At 39.3% G+C, this 19,862-nt stretch overlaps 1 protein-coding gene across 1 annotated transcript in view; it reads right to left on the reverse strand.

Moving 5' to 3' along the window:
- The window catches only part of Itm2b (integral membrane protein 2B), a 24,596-nt gene extending 4,863 nt beyond the window's left edge, over positions 1-19,733 (reverse strand). The window contains exon 1 of the mRNA XM_008824367.3: positions 19,434-19,733. Coding sequence (XP_008822589.1) covers positions 19,434-19,550 — 117 coding nt within the window. The 5' untranslated portion in view covers positions 19,551-19,733. The remainder of the gene's footprint in view (positions 1-19,433) is intronic.
- Positions 19,734-19,862: the final 129 nt, after the last annotated feature.

Consider the following 19,862-nt stretch of genomic DNA (forward strand, 5'->3'; position numbering starts at 1 on the left):
ACAGAGAGGCAGACAGAATCTCACTTTGTAGTCTTGGCTGGCTTGGAACTCCCAGATGCTGGGACTAAAGGTGTGTGCCACCACACCTGGCCCTTCATTTTATTTTCAATATAGAGACAACAGGAAAAAATGAATTATTAATTCAAAACCAAATTCAAGCTGGGCTTGGTGGCTCATGCTTATAATCTCAACCCTTGAGAGGCTAAGCCTACACAGACAGACACTGTCCAAAACAAAAACAAACCTTTGATCTCGAATTAACAACTAAAACTAAAACCTAGTATGGACTACCTTGTAAGGGAAGGTAGACTTAACCTAAGTCTATAATAGGACACAAATAAAGCTAGACAGAAAAACCATGAATGATGGACAAAAACAGGGTGATTCTATCCAACCAAGAAAACAGATGTGGCTGATGCAACAATTCACTTAGGAATGAAAGCTATGGTTATATATTTTCAATTCTAAGATGAGGAATTTTATCTTGACACTATAGGGAAAAGATCAGTTTTGGATACTGTAGCAACATAAGGCTAGATAATAAATATGCTGCTGGATTGATACATTTTTGTTTGTTTTGTTGAGACAGGGTCTCACCATATAGCCTTGGCTGGCCTAACTTGTGGCAATCCTTCTGCCTCTGCCTTCCAGGTGCTGGGATTACTGGCATTCACCTTCACACCGGCGCATTCTAAAGCTCTATTTAAACATCAAATTTCATATGGAATAACAAGTAAGTTTAAAGTTCAGACCAAATGCTGTGAAGAGGGTTACATTTGAGGTAGTTCTTGTCAACATACCGTGTGTGGATACTCAGAACAATGAGTTTACTGAAATGTACTAAGCATGAGAGGAAGCCAGGAAGAATGATCAGATAGCCTTTGTGGAAAGTTCTAAGAATTCTGCAGGTAACAAGACACTATAGGACCTCAACAATGAAACACACAGTTGTGCTTGAGCCCTTGTCTGACAGAAACATCACAGGAGATAAGAAACTGTTCCTGAATTAATTTCAGGATGGAGGCAAGTGCAGGGGATGGAAATGGCAGACAGACAGGGTCACTCTCAACATCTTGTGTCAGCTGCTGAGACAGCCAAGTGCGCACACACCCAGTCCTATCTGGCAGGCTCTCTCTCCTAACAGTACATAAATGAATAGGCAAGGACCATAGGCAGACACCTAAAAAGAATATGCAGCCTCAACTGTTAACACTGACGACAAGCTCTCAGGCTTTTGGATTTACTATTTTAACTGTTCAACAAACAATCATCTTGAGAATAAATTATAAATGTCTATTATATTCAAACAGCTGTGCTAGGTACTGGGAATATAGACTCTGCCAAGGAAGAGATGGGCTGTATCAGTCTGGAAAATAAATATACCCCCCCCCAAAAAAAAACTAGGTACAGTTGTGCACACCTGTAATCCCATCACTTGGGAGGGCTAAGGCCTGAGGATTGCCATGAGTTTGAAGCCAGCCTGGGAGACTATGTAAGACCCTGTTGTCTTCTGTCTCATAAACCCAAAAAGAACATAAATATGGGCTCTGACAGGAAAGAAAGCACAGAGCACACACAGAGTCTTCTCAGGGGAGAAAACACTTGAGTACAATGTTACAGGATGGGCACACATTCCCAGGCAGAAGACAGTATTACAGGATATGCTGTGAAAGGTAAAGAATGAATAAAACCACAATAGGGCATTGTCAAGGAGAAGATATGGTACAGCCAAGTGTTCAATATGATGGGGAGGGATTCGAGAGATAAACACAAGCAGAAATACAAAGGGCCTTGGTATGGAGTTAAATGCTTGTGTTATTTTTAAAGATCATGTTTCAGAACTATAACAAAGGAAATTATTAAAGAATTTAACTTATAAAACACTTATCCAAAGGTCATTTACTCAGCACCTCAGCAATATGAAACAGGGCTTGAGAATAAGGAAATGTTTATTTTAATAGCTAAGTTATGACCTAAAATCATATCATCAGGACTTTGTAAAAGCTATGATGTCTTCAAAGTTTACCTAATCTGTTTCCCTTTATTCCTACTGGTCACTTTCTTTCTTGCATTAGAGTAATATAAGTATAGATCTTATCTCTTGCTACTAGGCGCTAAGGCCCTGGGACTGTTGATTCATATTCATTTTGCATTACTGGTAACTCTAAGTCAAGCTTGACACTTAGTTAACATGTAAATATTTGATCAGTGAATAAAGAAAAAGCCTGGCTATTTAACTTCTCATGATTCATTAAAGTTACATCGGCAGCCAGAAAGATAATGGAGTGGAGAGCAACAGAATCATTTATGATGCACAAGAAACTGGCTATCTGACAGAAATAGCAACCTTACTTAACCTAGCCTAGTATCTTTAAGGTACTCGGCTAGATCCTGCAGGAAATTCAAATGTGAGTAAGACATGGTTCATACTGTCAATAATTTATCAATTAATAATATGCATGACAGATAAATGGTGCCCTACATTACAATCTGAATTACAGAAAAAGATTAAAGGACATTCAAAATGACAGTTTTTAATTAAGCAGGGTATGATGGCTAAGGCAGGAAATCTGCCACAAAGCTGAGGCCAATCTGAGCTACATGTATAAATTCTAGGCCAGGAAAGGCTACAGTGTTTTTTTCTTAAAAAAAGAAAAACAGGAATCCTGCCCAAAAGAAGAATAAAACAAAAAATACCTCATACAGCAAACAACATGCTTGCTGGTTTAGTTAAACTTAGACCATAGTTATTCCAAGTCAGAAACACAAAGATATTCATTAAAACTGATTCCTTGTTAATATTCAATACAGTACTAAAGATCCTAGCCAGTAAACAAGTTAACAGAGGAACAATAGGGATTGGCAAAAAGAAAACTGTAGGATATCTAACAAAATCAAATTATTCAAACTGGTAAGAGTTTGGCAAGACTACTAAAGATCAATTATCAAACATCACTTGTCCTTGGGCATGGTGGCCTGGGCCTGTAATCCTAGCAGCTGGGAGGTAGAAGGAGGAGATCAAGAGTTCACAGTCACTGTTCCCACATAACATTTTTGAGGACAGCCTGGGTTACATGAGAACCTGCCTCAAAACGCCAAAAAGAAAAAAGAAATCAACTGCTAAAGATTTGTTCATGAATATTCATAGTATCATTATTCAAAGTTTTCCCAAATCCAAAACAACATAAATATTCATTAATTTATGGATATTTCATATTATGAAAAAAAATCCACACAGCAGTGGTCTTCTGTGTGTGTATGCAACATTTTATAACATAAGAGGAAAAAGAAGTGACTCTCCTTCGGAAAGCCAATACCATGTTCTTGGGAGTTTGTCTTTCTCTTAACCCTAGTGTTTAAAAACTGTATTAAAATCTCTTAATTTTAATTAAAAAAAAAAAGGAAACTCACTAATAAGCAAGAGCTTCTTCACTGGGATATATAACTTTATTTGTCCTAATTTTAAAGAAGTCACTTATACATTTCTTCCCCTGTTCTACAATAAAACTGGTACACTTTACAGACACTTATAGGGAACACAACTCCCACAGGTCCCACACAATTATGGTCTCATTAATCTTCCTGAAACCTCAAGATTTTAGCCCAGTTTATAAATGAAGACACTAAAGCACACACTGACCTATAACCACCCTCAACAGCTGAGAAAGAGAGGGCGTTCAGAGCCAGGCTTGGTGGCACAACTCTTTAATCTCAGGTACTCAGGAGGCTGAGAAGAGGATTCAAGTTAGAGGCCAGCCTGGGAAACATGGAGCGTTCAAGGCCATCCTGGATAACTTAGTCCTGGATAACTTAGTAAGGCCCTGTATTGAAATAAAAAGGTTTAAAAAAATTTTTTTTTAGTTGAATTTGTGGATTTCATACAATATATGAATCTAGCCCCCTACCTCCTCCACTCAGTGGGGGAGTGCTTTGCTGACATGCACAAAGACCTTAGGTTCGATCCCTAAGACAGACAGACAGACAGGCATGGCTCTCTAAAATGTTCCCACTCAGGTATCTACTATTTTCTGGTTGAAATAAATCTTACCAGACAATAAAGTAAGATTACTTAAACAATTGTATCTTGAGCAAAATGAAGAACAAATTATGTTGTTATTTCAATTAGTTAAGAATTAGGTCACCTCAATCATTTCCCTAAGAGGCTTCAATAAATGGGCTTCAATTATAAACATAGCTCAAATAAGATGTAAGTTTTTTTTTTAATGTATTTTATTTCAAAGTAACAAATACTTCACATCCTTTGCCACTTCTATTTGAACCTTCTTTATATGAATGGAGCTTTTCAGAGACATTTTCCAAAGCTCTTCAAATGCAATATTTTGCATTATCATAGCAAATGCAACAGCAATTTAGAAACTTTAGAAACCAGAATATTAAGGAGGAAAATACCTCCAGCATTAAAAATTATAGGACCAGGGCTAGGGATGCACTCAAGTGGTAGCATGCTTGTTTAGCATGCACGAAGCCCCGGGTTTGATCCTCAGCAGCACCTGCAGAAAACCAGGTGTGGTGGTACAAACCTGTAATCCTAGCACTCAGAAAGTAGAGGCAGGAGAATCAGAAATTCAAGGTCATCCTCAACTACAGAATGAGAGTTAAGGGCCAGCCTGGAATATAGTACATCCTGTCTAAAAAAAAAAAAATATTCCACACAGAGAAAGCTGGTAGAGAGAGAGGCTTGTGAGGGATAAATGGACACAGATAGGACCATGGCATAAAAATACTAGGCATGCCGGGTGTGGTGGCGCACGCCAGTAGTCCCAGCACTTGGAAGGCAGAGGCAGGCGGATCTCCGTGAGTTCAAGGCCAGCATGGTCTACATGGTGAGTTCCAGGGCAGCTGGGACTACAGGGACCCTGTCTCAAAAAGGCCTCCTCAAAAAAACCCAGATAAATACTAGGCATAAAAATAGGCCAGAAATACAGAAAATAATCAATATAATTATTCAAAATATTATGAGTTAATGAAACATCAGAAGTAGATTTACTTAAAAACATGCAAATTTTTAAATGTTAGAATAACATCGGTAAATACGAGTACTCACAGGTCAGCTGTCCCTGGTGTGTTGTTTGGGCTGTATGTTTTCCAAAATAGAGAATAAGTTGCCAACATTTAAATAACTTGTTATCATGTTTATTTAAAAAACAGATTTCTTGTTAATGCTCCATTGTTCTAATTTCCTCTTATCAATTTTCTCCCAACTTGAAGACTAAACATATAATGTTGCTGGTTTTGAACCCTGGCTGTCACTTCTAGCTATGACTGGGTATTACATTTTAAAACAATCTGAAGGATTTCCCCATATGAAAGACTTTTAGGACATTCCACCCAGGAGTCCCTCCTGGTCTCAGTTCCATCTCTTCTTGGTAACAAATCTATGTTTGCTCTGCTAAAAAGAAAAAAAAAAAAATCTTTGTATGCTAAACAACAAACATTTAAGTTAGGAAATAGAGGCTAGGGTGGGGCTCCCGGCAGAGCACCTGCTGATAATGCCCAAGGCCGGGTTTCCATCCTTCCTTAAAAATTGGAAAGCAGTTCTCTTCCTGCTTCTATGTTACGCTAGTCTACCACTCTAGTTCCAATGGCCTGAAGGATTTTTCTCTTTTATATATGTTTCCACGAGACTTTTCGGCATCAGTCAGGGGTTTAATGGCATTAAAGGGAGTGAACCTTTAATCCCAGCACTGGGGAGGCAGAGGCAGGTGGATCTCTATGAGTTCAAGGCCTGCTTGGTCTACACAGTGAGTGCCAGGCCAGCTGGGGCTAAAGTGAGACCCTGTATCAAAACAACAACCACAACAACAAAAGGAGTGACCATTTCTACAAAGTATTATAAGTTATTTGTTCTAAGCTTTAACTTAGCTCCTGTGTTCACTAATCTTCTACTAAAACTTGATTTTTGTTCCATAACCATGTCTTTCCACACTGCAACTTGAAACAGCTTCTCAAATAAGTAAAAAAAAAAAGTGGCCATAAGTATGGGAAAAAACAAAGGATTTTTGAGCTGCTTTGTCTCTCCTTGGTACTGGGGATTGACTCTAAAGCCTTGTACTGAGGCTTGTACTCTATATTCCCACCCATTTTCCTTTTCTTATACAACTTTTTTATTTTGAGACAGGGTCTCACTCAGTTGCCCAGGCAAGTCTTAAACCTGTAATATTCCTGCTTCAGCCTCTCTAACAGGATTACAGGCATGTGTCACAAGGCACCAAGAGTCCTGGCTTTTAGAGGATGGTAAATGCTTACATTAGGTTATTTTTCTCAGTATAGAGGCATCAAGAAGACATGATCTCATGAGCGACATGTCCATTACTGGCAGCATCAACTACCAAATGGATCTGCTGTAAGTAAAATAAAATCTCTGCTGAGGAGGTACCAGTCTGTAAAGACTGAACATATGTTTGCATTTTCTCATTCACTCAAATCAGTATATGAATTCTGCTTCCCAATCAGCTTTCCAATATAATTGTGCATTGTCTCAAATTACTAACAGAATCCACACAGGAAGATTATCTTTGACATGAATACAAGAAGTAGCTTCCCAGTGATGGGCAAGGCATAGAGAGGCAGAAAGCAGTTCCTTGTATTTCTAGTACCACATCTCACAAAGGTCTCTGTTCTTTGGTCACTATTGGCTTTGTGTTCAGTCAAGCTAATTAGTATTGAGCCAAAATTAGGAATTACAGCAACATGTTTGATCAATAGTCACTGAATTATTCTATATTTGGACTAGGGGAGGGGAAAAAAGCACTTAATGGTGATGTCTCCAATACTGTTCCTCATTAACACATTTTTTAGATTAACAAATCCTACAATATACAAGCACCAAATGCAGGAAGAAAAAGAACACCTTTAAGCTACTGCACAACAATTTAACTATTAGGAGAAATCGATGAAATCTGAACCAAACTGTTAGCATTACATAAAATTAGTACATACCTATGTTAAACAAACATAGGTTAGAACTAAAAGAAGAAAAAAATATCAGTAAGGCTGTGAATGCATTTAGTACTGGATGGTAACAATCGATTGGGATAAGAGTTTCTGGTGCTAAGTAGAGTAACAAAAAAATTCACGAGTAACTTTAAAAAATCTATTCTTGGGGCTGGAGAGATGGTTCAGTGGTTAGGAGCACTGGCTGGTTTTGCAGGACTGGGGTTTGGTTTCTAGCACCCACATAATAGCTCATTACTGTCGGAAACTCCAGTTCGAGGGGGATCTGATGCTCTCTTCTGGCCTCTGCAGGCACTTCACACATATGGCACACATACACACATGCAGGTAAACTCATACACCTAAAAGAAATAAATAAAATTTGGAAATATATTCTTTTCTGCATAGTTTAAAATCTCATTCCTCTTCCTACATGGTTTAAAAGATGACCCTCATTTCTATAGTTTATTTCATCTATGCTGTCTAGAACTATACTGGTGATAGTTTATGAGGCAGAATCTTAGCAGACTTTCAAGTTCATAAGGGTGAGTTACAAAATATCAGGAGAGAAAAACAACTGGTGGATGTCTTAAAGCAACATCATATGCTAATTTTATCTACTGTTAATAAAATAGTCTTTACCAGGGACAAATAAACGAAGAGAATAAACTTTTTTTCTCCCACTGGCTGAGTCACACTAGAATTTTAATGTTCCTAATAACAGCTATCTTCCTAAAAGTTTAAGCATGTCAGAGACAACTTAGAAAAAAACAAACTGGTTTTGGACTCACATTTTGTGTAAATGTTGGATTTTAATGTTATGCAGCAAATGGTATTTATGCATGTTATTAAAATACGAGCAATTAGATATGCAGAATTTTTAGTAAGAAAATTAAAATTGTATTCTTTTGAGAAAAAGTAAAATTATTTTTATCTACTTATAATAATTAACTTCTTGCAGTGCTAGGGATCAAATCCAATGTCTCACACTCCACCAATAACCTATATTGACAATCCATTCAAAATAACTTAAATGTGAAAATCTATAGGTACCCGCTATCCAAGTTTGGAATTTTGAAAGTTATACAAAATGACTAAGTACCAGGCACGGTGGCACTTATAATTCCAGTACTTGGGAGGCCAACAGGAGGGTGATGAATTTGAAGAGAGCCTGGGCTATATACATAGTGATAGTGAGATCCTATTTCTAGAAAATGACTAAACACTAGAAAAAAAATTTAGCATCCTGGACACCAGGTGCATTTGCCTCTCCACGAGGAACAGGTGAGAAGTGCTGCAATTATAAGCACCCCACTGCCTAGCACTGTATGTGTGCTTCACAAATAATCAGTGAAGAGGCGTGGCGTGGTAGTGCATGCCTGTGATCCCAACATTTGGGATGGAGAGGCATGAAGATGAGAAAGTCAAAATTAAATCAATAAATTAAAAATTAAAATTCCGTACAAACATTGGTCTTAATTCCTTACTCTACCAGTTGTCTGGCTCCTGGACTCAGGGATTTAATTTTGTTGTGAATGCAGATTACGTTTAAGTAGGTTGATCAATTTGGGTTACAGTCTGTACAAATGGATGGTCTTCTCAGCTATAGTATGGGCTTCTTGAAGGATGGGGCACTTAGTAATTTCTAGATTCCTAGTATCCCACACAATAAGTGTCCCTGAATATGAATGTGATCAGTACAGTTGTTGGGAAGAAAGATCCCCTAAAAGTGCCATGAAAGGCCAGAGAGTCTACCACATCTCACAGACAAGCATAACGAAGCCCAAAGAAGCAGAGCTGTTGTAATTATTTGTGTAGCATCATGAGTATTTGGAGCTAATAAGGCCTATCCTCTAACTCCACATACAGCTTAAGGAAAGAAAACCGTGAAACCAGCTGGACAGAGTGCTTGCCTGGGTGAGACCCTGGGTTTGATGCCTGATATCACAAGGGGGAAAAGACATGGAGCTAATAGGTCAACATCTAATTAAATAGCTTAGACAAGCAAGTTCTGGTAATAAATGACATGTGGTAATATGTGACATCACACTTAGATAACACCTGTATCCAACCAGAAACTAGAGTTTCCACAGAATTCTGCTATTGCAGTAGGCTTACCTAAACAGCCACATACATAACACATGTGTTAACTTTCACAGCCACAAAAAAGACCGCATGTGTTAACTGTTTCACTAGCAGGAGTGACACTTTAATATACTGTCAAAATTAACAGTTCACTGTTTATCAAATTGTAAAGGACAGTTTTAAAAAAAGGTACATGAGACAAAAACAATAAAGGACAATACTCATGTATACCAACAAATATTTAAAAATGAATTTAAAAGGCCAAAGATATAAATTAAAGGCTGAGCACAGTGGTGAACACCTATAGTTCTTAGTATTTAGGAGGCAGAGGCAGGAGGATCACAGCAAGTTCAGGGCCAGTCAAGTTCATATAGCAAGTTCTAGTCCAAATAGGATGATACAGCAAAACACCAGTCTACATAGCTATTAATTGAAAAATGAAATTCAAATAAATTTAGAGTAAAATCATAAAGCAAAATTACAAAGTTGGCAGCGAGTTGTCCTGAAAATTACTCATGAAGTCAACAGTCTTGGCTCTTTGGAGGGGAAGCTCATTTATCTAGGTCATCTTGTGGGATCTTAAAGTAGTGCCAATAATTCAGATGGTTTCCATTATTAATTATTATTAGGCCCAAGTTTAGTACAAAGGAAATATTCTAAATAAACTTTCAAAAGCTATAGAGATAGCTGAATTGAAAACTCTAATATTGCAGGGCATGGTGGTATACACCTTTAATCCCAGAACTTGGGAGGCAGCATGTGGTTCTCAGTGAGATCAAGGCCAGCCTGGCCTACATAGAGACTTCTAGGTCAGCTGGGACTACAGGGAGACCCTGTCTCAAAAAACCGAAAAAAAAAAAAAAAAAAAAACCCCAAAAAGTCCCAATACTGATTTTTAGTTAAATGTTCATCTTTCTTCTCAAAACTGAGTGAAGTGATGGTAAAGGGAAAGCCAATGAACCTTTAGCCACACAGAAGGGAGCTGAATGATGGCAGACAAGTTACAGCAATAGAAAGTTTGAAAGCTCAAAGCACAGGAGAAAAAATAAAAATATCAAAGTACGAAGAGAAAACTCTTAAGCCTATGGGGAGGGGGGGAAACAATAAGGACATGCACACAGAACTGGGAACATGAACAGCATCAGACCAGAGGACAATGGACAGTGCAAGCAGAGTGCTGAGAACACCCCCACGGAAGCAGAACTTTATACTCTATCTATCAGTGTTAAGGATCAGCTATGCACGGTGGTGCATGCCTGTAATCCCTGAGACAGGATTACTGTATGAGGCAGGCCTGGAGGACATAGTTCTAGGCAAGCCTAAGCTACAGAGACAGCCTTGAAAGAAAGAGAAAGAGAGGGAGGGAAAGGTCAAGATTGCCAGACATGCAAAGGCTTTAAAATTTTTTTATCAAAGGGCTGGAGAGATGGCTCAGAGGTTAAAGAGCACTTTCTACTCTTCAGAGGAGCAGAGTTCAGTTCCTAGCCAGTAACTCCAGTGTCAGGGGATCCGAAGCCCGCTTCTGGCCTCTGCAGACAACCTCCCCCATCCCCATTCTGGGAATAAAATAAGTCCTATTAAAAAACAAACAAAAAGAAGATCACAGACAGTGTTTTCTCTGATTTGTAATACAGCAGACCCAACATGGTACAGAGGCAAGGGCACTCCAGAGTCATTGTGACTCTCAGGGCCAGGCTGGAATACTGAGACTCCAAAGGTGAGCCTCAAGATACAGAAAGGCAATTACACTACTGCCAGAGGATGAATTATCAATAAATATATAGAAACTTAGGCAACTTTCCCTCAGCTCCAAGAAACAATAATCAAATTCAGGCAAAATAAAAAGGTCTTGTACAAGGAAGTACACTAAAACCATCCATGGGTGTAAATAATGCTCATCACTTACAATATAGGCAGTGGATATCAATTCAACCAGAAACTGCTATGCATACCAAGAGAACAGATGTGTGCAGTGTACAAATACATACATATACAACCAAATATTCACCTTCCATTTTGATACTACTAATGGGTAATATTTAAAACTGCAGAAAAATAAACTTTTGAAAAAAACAAGAAAGAGCAGACTAAAGTAAGTATTCATAGTAATAGTTACCCAAATGTGGTCCAGAAATACCACTTCAGTGGATCCACAAGGTCACATTATTTTCCTAAGAAAACTATGATGCTGTTTCTGGTTCATTCTCTCTGGATACAGTGGAGTTTTCCACAAGCTGAATATGTGACATCACACAAAAAAGGCAGAAGTTCAGGCTCCCTCGGTCTTCTGCCAAGTTACTCATTAACAATGCAATGCTCCGGTGCAGGCTACTCTTAATATTCTGAAACCATTTTGGTTGTTTGGAAGTTTTTCAGAGTCATAAAACTTATTTATGTTAATGTCATAGATCTGTTAAATGTTCGGCTTACTTTCTAACATAATATCTTTTCATAAAATTGCATAATGTAAAAACTTTAAAATTATGAACATTTTAACTTTTATTCAAGGGGTTCTGAGATCAAAATGCTACAGAACCACTGATGCAGAGAAATGTGGAGCTCAGATCGCCATGTTTGGCTGGGCAGCACAAAGATACCACCCTATGCTCTGCTCATCAAAAACCCAGAGGCCACCTTCATAAATTCTGCACTAAGGCAAAGTGGCCTAGTGGCCACACTAGTAACAAAAGACCAGAAGTGGCTGAGGAGTAAACATAATTGCTTCTGATTAACTGAGGGACACAGACATTAGAATAGTGACTGCCTCTAAGGAGAGAGGATGTATTGTAAAAGAACACCAATAACTTTCTCAGTTATTGCAAAATTTGTTTTATACTGATTAGGGTGTTAGTTTAGGCAGATATGTTCAAAATTATTTAATTGCTCACTGTATATAAAGTACAACTTTTACAACTCTGTTCCCCTAAGATATGGCAGACTATTTGCCATAGTCTTGCTAGGCTTGCATAGTCATGCTAGGATATTTGCATTTTAAAACTTTTACTTTGTTAAAATCCAAAATTAAAATCTAAAAATTCTATTGGTACCTATTATGCAATGGAGAAATACATTTTAAAATTCTAATGTTTTTTATGTTGCAGGAATGAATTGTTACCAGAATATTCTGCTGGAAAAGTGTCAACAATATTGCTAAATAACTGCCATGTGAGGTAGGGATATACAGTAATAACAGATGTAGTATCTCAAAGTGGGAATGCCCAGGAGGGGAGAGCATGACTTTATAGAGTGCTATATTCCCTATGCTGGTGATACAAACACTGATGCAGAGTTGGAGCTATGTATTCAATGTAGCACAGTAGGTGATCAAGGTAAGATTCAAACCTGACGTGTTGACAGTTGAGTCCCCATCAGTAAACTGTACTGCTTCCTGAACTGCACCCGCAACCCCCATTCATGGAGGGTAATTGGCAAAAGGAGAAATATCATTCTTTTGATTTCCCGCTAAGATTAAAAAGATGGAGATAGCACTCCTATCTCATGTGTTATAGACAAACAGGCAGTAAGCCACACTGGAACTCAAAAAGTGCTGTAATTTGCTGGCTTTGCTGTCCACTTGAAAGGAAATTATAAAATGGTGGTCCATATCCAACCTTTAGTGATTCTAGCTAAATTACTGTATGAATTTAAGTAGAAATCCTAATGTGTAGCTTGCCTTTAAAACTGTATTACAGGCTGATGGTGTAGCTCAGTGCTATGTGGGAGTAGGTCTGAGTTCAATCCCTATCACCAAGAAACAACAACAACAACAAAAAACCCCAAAGACTGGAGGATCATACAACATTGAACCTAATTTTTAAAAAAAAAGGAAAAAAAAATTAAAAAAAAGAAAACCAAGGCCAGGTGTGATGGTGCACGTCTTGAATCCCAGCACTCAGGAGGCAGAGGCAGGCAGATCTCTGTGAGATCAAGGCCAGCCGTCTAATAGGCCAGCTGGGGCTATTCTCAAAAAGAAAGACAAGAAATTCTAGCTTGCTTAATATGCAAAAATTTCAGCTTCATTAATTCACCTTCCTGGGCACAAGCACATGTAATTTCCCATCAGTTTAACATGCCCAGTACTGCTCTAGCTAAAATAGATCGGCTTGAGAACTTTTACATAACTGTAAACAAACAAACAAACAAACAAACAAACAAACAAATAAATGCAAGGAAAAAAAAGATTAAAAATTGATAATGCAGACCTGGGCAGACTGTCTCTTAAAAATCATTTTTCCAGCATATTCAGGGTCTTTCGGATACTGCAGTGATCCAAGGTATTTAATTAATGAAAATTGCCTTTTGGGCCAAATATGGTGGCACACGCCTGTAATCCCAGCACCTAGAGGCTGAGGCAGGAGGAACACCATGAATTTGAGGCCAGGTTACATAGTGAATTTCAAGTTAGCCAGTGGTACTTAGTGAAACCTTGTCCCAAAAAAGTTAGATTCTGGGGTTGGAGAGATGGCTCAGTGGTTAAGAGCACTGACTGCTCTTGCAGAGGACCCAGGTTTGATTCCCAGCACCCACATGGTGGCTATGAACCGTCCTTAACTCCAGTTCCAGGGGAATCGGAAGCCCTCTTCTGACCTCTGTGGCATTCCACAACATGGGTGCACTCACACACATGCAGGCAATACACTCAGACACATAAAATAAAAAAATATATATATTTTAAAAAGTTCCAATATGCAAAAATCCATCAAAGCCTGTTCCTTAAGGTATGAAATTCAACTACACCAAAAACCGTCTATGCAAATATTTCAAAAATTCAAAGTAGTAAATTTCTAGACAGGCATGGTCCCTCACATCTATAATCTAAGAACTTTTGAGGCTGAAGCAGGAGGATTACTGTTGATTCTGGGTCAGCCTGGGCTACACAGTACGTTCCAAAACAGCCTGGCCATCAGTGTAAGATGTTATCTCAGAAAATCAAAATAAGTTCTAAGTCACACAGCATCAATCTCTCAGATAAATTTCTAGGATATTTAACTTTAAATTACTAGTATTTACAAACTAAACCATAAATTTTATCCCAATATCAACTTCTCTTCAGTTATATATGCTATATTAGTACCAAGTCATAAATTACTCCTGGAAACCAGGCAGAATTGAAAGACAAAACTGTGTGTGAAAAGTTACAATATCACTAAAAAGGCTAATTTTGCTCATTTCTGTAACTTGATTTAAGTTTTCCTGGCTGGGAATAAAATGTCTACTATTTTTTTCTAAAATGGGACAATTATTGAAATATTACACAAAGCATATTTTTCTCATCTACTCAAGGGCTTTAAAAACCTGTAATTATTTAAAATAGTTTGTTCATTCAATTGTTGGTAATACATACTTACAAAATCAATTTTCTTAAAGCTGGTGTGAATATGTATCACAAATACTAATGAAAGTAGATACCCACAATTAAAGTGGAGATGGCTTTTTAATAGAGCATTTTATTTGATTAATCTTTAAAGCCATCATACAACATAAGCTTATTGAAAGCACAGCCCCAGTGTCACTATTTCCCTAAGACACTTGGGCACTCACCACCTCTTTCTGACTAGGAAGCATGAACGCCTTTAACAGGTAGTGGATACAGCCTGAATCCCGTTGATGGGAAAGTCCTTCAGTCTTCAAGCTCTAATTAAAAGTGGCACACTTAGGGCTGGAGAAATAGCTCAGGGGTAAAGTCCTTGCCCAGCATGCACAAGGCCCTAGGTTCAATTCCCAAGGCTACAAATGTGGTACATTTGCCAAAATGTTACAGAGTGAATTTCTTTTGACCTATTTGAAAAGACACAATTTATTTTTCAGGATCTTCTTTATTAACCCAATGTAACGCAAAGCAATTCAAGAAGCTTTAATCAAAACACGAATTCTGAACCCATCTCCCTTTGAAGAAAGAATGTGGCTCCTGAAGCCACTTCAAATATTTGAGTTATGGTATGATAAAATTGTAATGCCCCACAAGTGCTCCTTAGTACATTTTTCTATAGTCATTTATTTACACACAAGTCAAGCTTCAGCAACGCATAATAAACACTTCATAAGTTCAACACTAAATCACAATAGACCTGTGGCATAAATGTGTTTGAGGGGTTTCTTCTGGTTTAACAACAACAACAACAAAAAAAAAAAACCCCAAAAACCTGATATGCACATAGGTGGCAGAGCTGAATTCCATGAGGTCTTACAGGCTTATGATTATGTCAAGGACAACACACAGCCCTGTCTACAATCCCAATAGTTAATTCCTCCAATTGGACAATCTATAGCCTCACCTACCCTCCAATGCCTGCACTGTCCCATCAGGGATGTGCAGAGGCTGGTATCTGTCTCCTGGCATAAAACCCTCTCTTTAGCTATCATATCCTCTATGGAGGCCAAGGTTTAATGAAGGTGAAAGCTTTAGTGGCACTAGACAGGCATGGCACACATGTTTGTAATCCCAGCACTTAGGAGGCAGAGGCAAGAGGACTGAAGCAAGTTCCAGGCCAGCCTGGAGTACATAGTGAGTTCTAGGACAGCCAGGTCTATATAGTGAGACTATAATATACTGTCACAGGCCAATGTTTACAAACAAGAAATTATTTAACAAGGTAATGAGATGCACTTTTTAGAGAGAACCAAGTTCCCAATCTCATGCACAGATCAACATGTTTCAGTGAGTATCTGTCCAGTCATGCATTTTATGTCCTTTCCTCCACCCCCTCAAACCACAAAGAAATGAAACCATCACCACAAACAGAAAGTTAAATTATTAAACCATTCAACCTTGATCATGCAAAGAGAGACAAATTAGAAAGCACAAACGAGGATCCACTCAGCCATTCTGTGATGGGAAAACTGAGAATTTCTTTTTCATTCTGAGTCCATCCTGCCCCCTTTTCTCTGCTACACAAGCAATGTACCTCTTTCTTTAAAACCTCTACAATCTATCCTAGAAGGGAGACAAAATAATCAATCATAAACAGCTTGTGTGGCTACCTAATGAAGCAAACAAGCGCTTTTGAGGGCTGATATTAAGAAAGGGGGTTCAGAAGCAGGCGCTGCTGCAAGAGTTGAGAACATGTCTGTTCCACAGTGAGGTAAGCCAAATCAAGAATTTGCTTCATTACATAATACTTCTATTCATCTCCTTCTTCTTCGGCCATTGCTACTTAGTAATTACTGACAGGAGGGAGGAATTAAACATGTTAAACATGGATGCAAAGTTCTGAACAAAGTAAATATTCTTGTTAGGGTGAAGAGATAGTTATTTATTTTTATGTTTTGGTCTTTTTGAGACAGGGTCTCCCTGTAGCCCCAGCTGTCCTGGAACTCACTATGTAGACCAGGCTGGCCTTGAACTCACAGAGATCCGCCTGCCTCTGCCTCCCGAGTGCTGGGATTAAAGGCGCACCACGACTCCTGGCTGGTTATTTTTTACAATGTTACAACAATTGAATTGCTAGCTGGGAGTGGTGGCACAGGAAGGTGGAGACAGGAGAATCAGGGGCCCAAGGTCATCTTCAGCTTAGTGGCAAGTTTAAGACCAGCCTGGCCATACCAGATCCCATCTCAAAAACAGAAAAAAAAAGACAACAACAAAAAAAAACATACCTTAACAACAATTTTAATTACTGAAAAAACATAATTATATAATCCTACCATCTATGTAGAATTTTAAAATGGAAAGAGTCCTTGCAGACCATCTGGTCTCAACTTACAAAAAAGGAAAACTAAACTTTAAGCATAAAATCAAGCAGTTATATAAGGACAAAATTGGGACTTGGATATAATACATTAAGTATTCTCTGATATTTGCACATATATAATAGTTTTCCAGGGTTCAAAACCATGCATAAAAAAATAAGTGGATTGCTGTCTGTAACATAAAACATGTAATATCATTTCGAATTGGATCTTTGTTCCACAAATCACAATCCTGATTCTTTGCCACGTCTGCTTCTAAGAGCTTTAGGCGTGGGAAGATGAAGTGTCAACAGGAAAATGCAAAGGAAAAATGCAAACTAGTTGAGATAATGTAATCAAAAGCAGCAGCTGCTGGGATTAATAGCTACTAAAAAGACAACAGTGGAACTGCTTCCAGAAGGTGCTCCTCCTGCAGAGAAAAACAACATGGGAGCAGTGTAAAATACTAGAATGCATGTTACATAAGACAGCTGACAAAAGTGATCAGAATTCTTGTGGCACAGGATAGTAGGATCTGTATTTTAAAACCAGATGATACCAGAGGGAAAAAACTGGCCTATGGATATTGGTGTCACAGAGACTTAAAGTGTTAAATTGTTTTATTTTGGAGTTCTGAACCCTAACTAGCCTAACTTGGTCCACTGGACCAAAGGAAATGCCCTGGGCAAAACACATCAAGCCTTATTTTGTTCCTGGCCCAAGCGGTCAGACAAGGTGGTTGCCACACAGTCTGCCCAGAGGAGTGAGAGAATATTATGTAATTACTCCCAAGCTCTTGGATGAGATCACAAGTTCTCTCACAAATGTCTGTCACTAAGTAAGCTTTTCCTTTATCCTTTCTACTTTCATTGTAGAGAAATACGGACACCTGCTGAGAAAAGTCTTCCACCTTATACCTAGAAAAAGAGTTATTTCTGTATTTGCCAATTTGTCTGTGACCGGCCCTCACTGCTTAGTCCCAGCATTTTTCTTCGGAGAGAGAGATAAGAGAAATTAAGAAATGGAAACAAAGTACAGAACAATAAATGGTTACTTTAAAATAAAAAAGATTATAGTGAGCATATGAAAAATTCTAAGAATCTGAAAATAAGATTACCACTTCATAATGACCAAAAAACATCAAATCAGATTAAAAGCTGCTCAGCAACCTGACTTCTGATGTCTGTCCAGAGTTTCAAACCTTTATACAGTGGAGCAGAGAAAGAATAGAGGAATTACATCTGTGACACTTTCTGTTTTTAAAGTGGAGGGAGTTATATTTTTTAGGATTTAAACATTGTGATACACATACAATAGCACTAAGAATATGTATTTGAAGCTGGGCATGGTGGAACACGCCTATAATTCCAGCACTTGGGAGGGAGATGAAGGCCAGCCTGAGCTACATGAGACTGAGTCTCCAAAAACAAACAAAAGAAAGTCTAATATATATGACGCTGTTCTGATTAAGGATCCATTTTAGATAAACGGTGTTTCTGATAAAGAGTTATGACAATTTGCTACTGCAATTTTTATCTGTGAATTCTAAACATTATAAGACCAAGACTGTTTGCAATGGGCAAACCGAAAACCTTAATCCTTTTAGGGGATCTGTTCACATGTCAAGGGAAGGCGGTCATTTAAAAATCAACCCCCAATGTTTGTTTTTAACTGGAACATTTCCAGAAAATAAGAACAAGCAGTCCAGATTACCATCATATTCTCAAAAATTTTATGGGGTATTAGTGGCATGCTTCTCAGTTGTAATTTTCATTAAATCATATAAAAAAGAAAACAAAAACTTGTACCATTTGTACCTGGATCACAAATGATTGTTTTAAAATCTGTACTAAAATGATCCAAGTTTTAACTGTTATAGGTCTTGAAAAGTGCTAATGAAAAATTTAGCAACACCTCCATTTAATTTCTACAGGGATCAAATGTTTGCAGCCTAATCAGATGTAGAAAGAGGAAAACTTGTGAGACAATTATATTTACTTGTGAAAGGATAGTATTATAAGTCACTCAAAAAGTGAACACAATAATGACTTCATTCGCTAATGATAAAGATGGGTTTTGTAAAATGAAGGTGAAATTTATAGGGTTAGGGCCAAGTTTCTGACGTTTAGCTTCATGATTTCACTTAATAAGCAGTTCTCACAAGGCCACTGATCAAATTTAAAAGTCAACTATTGGTTATTAAGCGATCATTCACAATAGCAATTACTTTTACCTGGAATATTTGTTTCAATGATAGCATGGGCAGCCAGAACCTATGCCCCTCTCCCCTCAGTCTACAGTTCCCCTCTCCCTTTTCCAGACCCCACGGTGAAGTTCACCTGCCAACACGGAAGGCCGAGGGCAAGGAGGCAAAAGAAAAAGCTTTTACAATTAAGACTCAAGAGTTGCTGGACTCGGTCCAAGTGTTGTTCAGTCTAGAAACGAAAGTAGGAAACAACAGAGGTTTAGGCTTGTTATGATGTCAGCCATTTTAGGCACATTATTTATACTGGGAAGAAAGTGCCAAAGTCGGCGGCGGCTACGCCTGCGGCTGCGGTCCCGGCTGTCGGTACCCCGCACCCACGGGCGGCGAGAGCTCACGGTCCCCTCCGGATCCCCAGGCCCTGCAGCTCTCGCTGCACACGCAGCTTCTCACAAAGAGTGGTGAAAGGCAGGAGCAGGTGGCCCCGGGCCCCCGCGACCCCAGGCGCGACCCCGACTCCCACCTTGCAGTCCACCGCCACGGCATCCGGGGGGATGATGAGCGCCTCCTCGCTGCTCTTGGGCTCGTCCTTCTTGGCCTCCTTCTGGGCCAGGGCCGAGTTGAACGTCACCTTCACCATGGTGCGGCCTGGGGCGCCCTGCGCCGGCGGCGGCGGGCTTGGGGCGCGAGCTGGGGGCTCCCCGCGGCGGTGGCAGCCTGGGCGGCGGGGGTCGGGGCGCGACTCTGCGGCTGAGGAGCAGAGTGCACGGCGGCCGTGGAGGCTCAGTGCAGCTCGGCTCTCAGCCTCACAGCTCGGGCGCGGGCTTGGGGCGGGGCCTCCGCTCGGGGGCGGGGCCTGGGCGGGCTTGGGGGGCGGGCCGGGGCCTGGCCATGGGCCAGGCGAAGGTCCCGCCCCCCCCCGCCCCCAACATCCTTCCCCGGCTCGGTGTAA

Source organism: Nannospalax galili, unplaced genomic scaffold (assembly GCF_000622305.1).
Source record: "Nannospalax galili isolate Female #2095 unplaced genomic scaffold, S.galili_v1.0 scaffold388, whole genome shotgun sequence".
NCBI classification, from domain to species: domain Eukaryota; kingdom Metazoa; phylum Chordata; class Mammalia; order Rodentia; family Spalacidae; genus Nannospalax; species Nannospalax galili.